The following is an 8,244-nucleotide window of genomic DNA, read 5'->3' as shown; positions in this document are numbered from 1 at the left end:
TGGGCTGAAGTGAAGAGAAGCAGCACCAACATGGAGCTGGGAATCTGAAGGATCTGGAGAGATTCTGTATGGAGGAATGGTCTCTGATCTCTTGTCAGGTGTTCTCCAAACTCATCAGGCATTATAGGAGAAGACTTAGAGCTGGTATCTTGGCAAAATGTATTAAATAAAATGGTGCCAATAAGTATGGCCAACGTGTTTTTGAGAAAAGCCTTTATTTCATAATGTGATTTACCCCCCACTTTCAATTCTTTTACTTGAATGAAAGGTTAGTTTTTGCTGATTTTTTTTAATGAAAGAACAAAAGGATTAACAATGGAGGTTTATTTTTTACAGCCATCTATGATCATATCTACCAGGGGTGCCAATAATTCTGACCACAACTGTATATGATATACATTTTGTTCTCTGAGCGACACCCATAACTGTCTCTCATTCCAGTCATTTATTACACATTATCTTGACAAGTTATTGAACCGAACAGCACAACCTTGCTTATCATATGTTACAGCCTGTTCCATGAACCACCTTTCAGGCTACTCCTTTTTCATTTTAGCCTAATGTTCATTCCAAGAAATGCCTATTGAATTCATATAACATTGATCAGTAATTACCAGAGGTCACTGACAAAAATGTACAGTAAGTTAGTACAGAGAAGCAAGTTAAAGTAGACATGATTGCATGCTATATGATCCTCAAATATTGCAATCTCTATGAAACCATGAAAACTATTGAGCGTAATGAAAACCTTGTGCATTATAAACATACATTGATCAGACATTATGACACTGACAGGTGAAGTGAATACCCTGACCCTAACGGCGACAGGGTCATGGCTCATTGATGCACGTGGGGAGCGAAGGCTGGCCCGTGTGGATCAATCAAACCAGCTTTCATGGAAACGGTATCCCCTGGTGGCTGTGGCCTCTTTCAGCAGGATAATGTGCCCTGCCACAAAGCAAAAATGGTTCAGGAATGGTTTGAGGAGCACAACTACAAGTTTGAGCTGTTGACTTGGCCTCAATCCATCGAGCATCTGTGAGATGTGTTGAACAAACACAACTTACAGGACTTTAAGGATATGCTGCTAACATCTCAGTGCCAGATACCACAGCACACCTTCAGGGGTCTTACAGGACTCAAAGGATATGTTGCTAACATCTTGGTGCCAGATACCACAGCACACCTTCAGGAGTCTAGTGGAGTCCATGCCTTGACGGGTCAGGGCTGTTTTGGCAGTATGAGAGGGGCCAACACAATATTAGTGTGTGTGTGTGTGTGTGTGTGTGTGTGTGTGTGTGTGTGTGTGTGTGTGTGTGTGTGTGTGTGTGTGTGTGTGTGTGTGTGTGTGTGTGTGTGTGTGTGTGTGTGTGTGTGTGTGTGTGTGTGTGTGTTGGAAACCACCTCTGATGTCTGATGTCTCTTTGACATAATATCCAAAATACATTGTATTACACTGTATTATCCAGCTATGAGATAAATTTGTTCAGGACAGACCAGCCAATCAGCTGTCAGCAATACATCATAGTGGTGTACAGTAGAGGCAAATTATAAATCTTTCATCAAAAACCATCCTGCCGATTTGTCTGTACAATTCCTGCAGTGTTGTTCCAACAGATCTCAGAGGACTAAAGACTGGGGCTTGACTACAGTAAAAGGGACTCTTTCATCCAGCATTACACACGCCAATTACACCCACAGACCCTCTACAGCATGGCTTTGTTTCTGCTTGCATTGAAAGAACTGCCCTCTCATCACTGATGCATGAGTCTGGCTCAGTTTGTGTAAAATGAATCTTTATATCACGCTCAGACAAAAGTAACCTGAAGCCTGGAAGCAAACGTAAAACATGATTGGCTAAATAAGTAAAAAACAAACTAGAAAATTGAAGAACAAGCCCATATCATTACAACTGCCGATGTAATAAAATAAATAAATAAATAATGACAAAACATACAATACATTTTATGGTATAAGGCTAAGGTCATTTCTTTGTTAAGGTCTTGTTTTTTATTGTCCTCTGCCACTGCTTCAACCTTCGAAGTGATAATCACGCTGTGCTTGCCTATTGTGACCATACGATGGCGCTAGTGGTTCAATTAACACACAGAAGATCTGTTGATTCTGTGTATTGAGCTCGTATCTTTGACACAGATCATGTTATAAGAACCACCCTTGTGATATAATTAAGATATAATTGCTGTATGTACACTGAACATTAATATCTATGACATAGAAAAAGCAAAGAAACGTGTTTTATTAGAACCTAGGCTATATCCTTCTACCCAGAAACATCAGTGAAACTGGTCCTACACATCCATCAAATTCAAAGCTTCTGTGATAAAAACAGGGCCTAAAAGTCTTTAATTTCTTTGTTTGATCAATTTCTTATATATTATATTACTAGGTTTATCTAACATATGTAACAATAATTACAACAAAGAAAACATGGACATTTTTGTAGGTTTTCATCTTTATTTATTTATTTTTTATATTTATTTATGTATTTATTTTAATATTTTATTGTATTTATTCAATTGGCAGTTGTAATGATATGGGTTTGTTCTTCAATTAATTTTTTTTATTTCTTTACTTATTTAGTTAAAATAATTATTACATTAAAATTAAATTAAGTAAAAAATAATTGTGATTATTTTAAAGAACCATTTTCTTTCTTTTTTTATTTTTTTTTATTTAGGAGTGCAAAACTTACACCATAGGGTGAACACAGAACACAACAACAAAACACAAAAACAACAATAAAACAGCAATGAAAAATAAGCAGAAATGACAGATAATAATAGTAATAGTGGAAGTATTTAAATAGTAATAGCATGTATAATAATAAATGATAATATTTTGTGATTGTGACAACAGTAATATCAGTAATAATAATAACAGTAATAATACAATAATGATACTAAAGATGGTGATAAGTTGTGTTGACGGCAACAGTAATATCAATAATAATAATAGATAATATTGATAATAATGATATATATATATATATATATATATATATATATATATATATATATATATATATAATACATAATAAAAAAATATATATCTTTTTTTTAAAGTTGACAGAAAAAAAAACAATAATAATAACAGCATTTATATCAATAATAATAGCAACAGTAATAATAGTAATACTATATATGGTGATTATAATATTTTGTATTGACAGTACAGTTGCAATACTAATATCAATAATAATATAATAACAATAGTAATAAAAAACAATAGCAATGCTAAACCATTTTCTTTCTTAAAGTATACTTACTGCATTTCTCATCAGACAAAACCTATTAGGATTTATGAATCCATTTTCGTCATTGTCGCCACCACAACCATTACTTGGAGACGAGAGGACTGCGGGGTCCCAGTCCTCACACGCTCTCCCTCCTCAGAGACCGAGCAACAACAGCGGGGAATCCTGTTAGTATCATTATCACAGATATTTAGGCCACGTATATAGGACAGGCGACTAAAATACTGTTTTACATTAATTAAGCCCACCGTGAAATAGAATATGTGATATCCAGCAGCAGATATTTTCTGTGTCTCCGAGTCCCTGTGGGTTTTGCATTCCTCAGTCTAGTGTGGCAAGGCTGCTGACAGCCATTACAGTCATAACAGTAACACAATCCCTAAACGTCTCAACACTGCACAGATAATTGCTGTCTTACAGGAAACAAATGCAGTCTATTTTCCATTATCCGAGAAAGTCTTATTTATCACTACTATAAATATGTTTTACAGCAGCAAATAATGGCATCATGTGCCTTGATGTGCTTTGTTTTGCTCTTCTTGGAGGATCTATCCCACAGATTTTACAATATAATTTGCTCTATTTGATAACTAAAACTACAAAAGCATAATACCTTGCATAAAAAGAAAACACTGCATGTACACAGGTGTATGCCTCTCGGTCTCAAAGACTCTTGAGGATTGGGACAAATCCCCTTCTTTCATGTGGCATTGAGAACGCCTCAGTTAGCACAGATCTCAACCAGCTCCCCTGTCCTGTCTCCAGCAGGGTGCTCTAGTCTTGTGGGTAAACCCATGTGTGTTTACGTGAAGTTTGGGGAGCGCCACCTGTGTGAGGGTCCCAGAAGGGGCCCTTAATAAGGCTCTAGTGTTAAGCCAGGAGCACAGTCTCTGTATAAAGCAATCATTACAGAATAATTATGGTGCATGTGACCTGCGCTCACATTCCTGCCTCATCATCCAGCCTCCCATTCCACTGCTAGACAAGCAGTATTCAGCACAGAAGAAAAGATCAGGGCTAGGTGTCACAAGTAAATATAATATTTTTGAGTCAAAATAACTAATGACATACATGTTTGTTTTGAAACACTTATTAAAGAATAAATGCAATAAAACCACACTAAGATTAATACAATTAAGAGCCAAAATTATTACATTTTGCGAAATAAAACAGAGTAAGTAGTGGACTTTTAAAAAAAAAAACTATTTCATAGTTCAAAAAAGTGGTATTCATCAGAAATCAGTGTCAGAGAAGTTCCCATTGTAAGAAATTAGGCTACCCAATATACTGGGGTCAAGAGGTCAATGTGATAAATATGCTGTTATTTATCCTTTATTTCCTCTTAGGCAGTAATGATGGAAATTATGAAGTTTTTGGTAGCAAAGACTGGAAAATCAACCTATACGAGGAATATTCGGTGTCAAAAATATGACGGTTATAGTGGTCTCTTCTGAATCAGCCAAGGCAGAATAAATAGCTGAAACTACATAGAAATGAGACAATTAAAGATTAAAAGAACCCATACAACTAAAGCTTATAAAAATTGACTCAATACTAGCCTATTTTATTTCTAGAGAGAAATCATTAAAAAAAATCATTAAATCTTTAAAAAAATCTGTCTCATAATAATAGTAATTTGTTTGGGAATATGGTCGCGCGCTGTCAATTCAAGATTCACTAAAGAGAGTCGACTCATAAAAGCCATTCGAGCGGGAATCGGACAACTCTTTCTGCCTCGTATCTTAATGATTCACTGAAAAGAGTCGACTCATAAGAGTTATTCAATGGTCGGTGTGTGTTTTACGCTGCAGAATCAGTGAATAGCGCAGAGAACTATAGTTCACAATATGAGTATATAGGTTGCTGTTTGGAAAACACCCGTTCGAATCGTTAGTGAAATGAAGAGTGTGCGCGCGAGGCTCTCCGTGATCCGTTCGTCACGGTCAGAGCCGCTATCTGGGCGGGGAGAGAGAAAGAAACCTCACTAACACTCAGCAGAAGAGCAGCCGCGGTTCACAACTGAGGACGCGCACGGGAGAATATCTTGCAGGCGTGGTAAATAAAAGACAACTGAAGAATCTCAATCCAAGCAATCACATTTTCTTTTGTATTTCCTATGGTTTTGATGTCGGCTGCTCGGGTGTGAAGCATTTGCCAGTTCCAACTTCTGTTTTTTGGGGAGAGGAGGTACATTTCAGCTTCATTCGTGTCTTGTAAACGGAATGAATGACCAAGACAAAGGTTGACACCGGTTCCCCGACGCATTTTGTCTCGTCGAAGGAGAAGAGGCAAAAGCAGAAAATGGAGAGCAGCACCGGCGAACAGGAGCCGCCTGCGCAGCCGCCACAAGTTAACGAGAAAAAGAAAATACACCGGGCACCGTCTCCAGCAAGACCCAAAGATGTGCCCGGGTGGTCCCTCACTAAAATCCGCGGAGGTATCGGCACGCCGACTCTGAGCGTTAAACCGGGGGCCATACATTTAGGCGGCCGCGTGTCCAGACGTAGCCCGGTTACCGGGAAAGAAACAAAAACAGAGAAGAGCAAACCGACCGGCAAGCCCGCGCTATCCGCGGCCGGTGCTCAGAAGAGCAGCTCTAAGTCCAATAAAAGCGGACGAAGAAAAGTTTCGGACGCCAGCATCGGATCGGATGATTTAAGCAAGGACTCAGGCTGCGCCACGGGGAAACTCTCGCCCACCGACAGCAGTTCCGAGCTCTCCGACTGCGCATCCGAGGAGAATAAGGTCTCCACAGACGCGCTCAGCAGTGACACCGAGACCAGCAGCCGCGGGGGGATCGACGGCGATAAACCGGCAGCAGAACATGGACTATTGGACAAGAGTGGTCAAACCAAGACCAGCGCGGAGAAAGACCGACTCTCGCTGGGATTGGAGACCGCAGAGGGGAGCGTCTCTCCCGGCGACGAGCGCTCCCTCACCTCCTTCGACAGCAGGATGCTCGCCAGCACATCCCTAGCGTTTTCGGACCTGACTGAGGAGTTAATGGACGGGATGCATGAGGAATTAATCAGGGAAATAGAGGAACTCAGGTCGGAAAATGATTATTTAAAGGTAAGATAATGATTATATTATTTTATTATTGTAAAATCAAACATCAAAGCAGAAGTGTCATATGGGACCATACATGGTAACTAGGGCTGCTCGATTATGGAAAAAATCATAATCACGATTATTTTGGTCAATATTGAAATCACGATTATGTAACACGATTATGTAACACGATTATTTCACATGACTTTGGGAATGTGTTGTATTTATTAAAAATACACCTTTCAACAATTCAATTGAAATTGTAACATTTGTTGTACTTTTTGAACTATTAAAATAAATAATATAACATATATTCGAATCAAAGTATAAAAGTATTCACGTAAAAATGATAACCACAAATAAATAAGATCAACAATATGGTTCGGCTATGCTTTTCATGTACGTCTAACATTAGTTTTCAGGTACAGAAATGTATCAAATGTAAAATAACAAATAACAAACATTGCATATTTGAGTGCATAAATTAAAGATTAATCCTATTAAACTTACAAAAGCTATTCAATCAAGAGCGGTGATGTCCTTGTCTTTTGTTGTTTGACATTAAACAGACAGCAGTAAAGGCTACTGCCCCTTTAAGACCTCGCGTCTTCTTTATCGACTGTATAAAGTTCACTTAAGGCATATACAGACTATGTCTGCTAAGATACTCATCAAGATGGACATGTTGACATACGTTTTGTGTGAGTTTATCCGTTCAAGAGCAAGACTTGAAAGAGAACTCTATATTTGCGCGCTGAGAGACGTGCGCGCGCTCTCGGATAAACGCACAGAGACACATTTCCTCACAGCGCGCGCGGCTTCTCATTCTAAAGCTAAACCCTAAAGCACTAAACCCGGGTGATGACGGTGAAAACGACTGGTCATATTCGAAAATATGGCAGCACTCGCAATCTCGCATGCATTGAACAAAGTTTACAAAGAGAGAATTATTTGAAAAATATGAAGGAAAAAAAGGACGTTTACACGGCTCCCCTGCTCTCGTCAGTTTTTGTTTCTTTATTAGATTGTCATAGGTCACTCTGTTTAATTTTCAAGTGGTTAAACAAATTCGTGGTGTTCCCTTGCGTTGCAGCCACTACCATGTAGCAAATCTTAGCATGTTTCTGCTCGTCGTCTGATTCCTCGAAGCCAAACTGTTCCCAGACAACGGAGTTGGTTTTGCCTTTTTTGCTCACCAAACGCTGCTGTAACTGCCCTCCTTCTGCCATCTTTACTCGCGCCGAGTTTTTAAATTCCAGCGGATGATATGCACATCTCACGACCTGAGAGAGATTTGTGGGTTCGGGAGGGGCGGATGTGCGCGTGCGCGTTTCATTCAGAACGCAAGGCAAAATAATCGTTTTTTCTCGATTGTACTATTTTGGTGATCGTTGGGAGGCAAAATCGAAATCGAAATCGAAATTCGATTAATTGCACAGCCCTAATGGTAACCACTGTTTCCACCAAAATGTCAAAGTTGCTACACTCAGGTTAAAGGTTACACCTTTAAAAAAACTGTTGTTGTGCCAAAAAACCAGAACACCGATCTCAAGAACATACAATGCAACATCTAAACCTCCAAATAACCTGCGAAAACTAAAATTGGGCTTTTTTTCTAAACATTTGAAGAATTTCATTCCCCCCCCAAAGTGTAGCCTACAGTTCTAACAGTGAACCTTTAATGCAATATAAGTGACCTATACAAGATTTTTTATGATCATGATTACGACTGTAATTAAAATGTTAAATTACTGTGTTAATTAAAAAAATAATAATAATAATCATATACAAGTGGTAAATGAATAGGCTTAACACAGAACTGAATGCTGAATCAAGAAAATCAAATTCAGAAATTCATAAAACTGAGTAGAAATGACAGAAATTGAGATGATAAATGTCTGGAACCCTAGATGCTTTTT

General features: G+C 38.5%; 2 protein-coding genes across 3 annotated transcripts in view; both read left to right on the top strand.

Annotated features, from left to right (window-relative positions):
* tcea2 (transcription elongation factor A (SII), 2) overlaps positions 1-8,244 on the top strand; it is a 774,534-nt gene that overhangs the window by 266,675 nt on the left and 499,615 nt on the right. The window lies entirely within an intron of this gene.
* mtcl2 (microtubule crosslinking factor 2) overlaps positions 5,258-8,244 on the top strand; it is a 53,228-nt gene continuing 50,241 nt past the window's right edge. For both annotated transcript variants that reach the window (XM_079803571.1, XM_079803570.1), the window contains exon 1: positions 5,258-6,346. In XM_079803571.1, the coding sequence (XP_079659697.1) occupies positions 5,501-6,346 (846 nt within the window). In that variant the 5' untranslated portion in view covers positions 5,258-5,500. The remainder of the gene's footprint in view (positions 6,347-8,244) is intronic.

The sequence above is a fragment of the Gobio gobio genome (assembly GCF_949357685.1).
Source record: "Gobio gobio genome assembly, chromosome: 21".
Lineage (NCBI taxonomy): Eukaryota > Metazoa > Chordata > Actinopteri > Cypriniformes > Gobionidae > Gobio > Gobio gobio.
The sequence above is the reverse complement of the archived record's forward strand: the minus strand, read 5'-3'. Positions and strand labels throughout refer to the sequence as shown.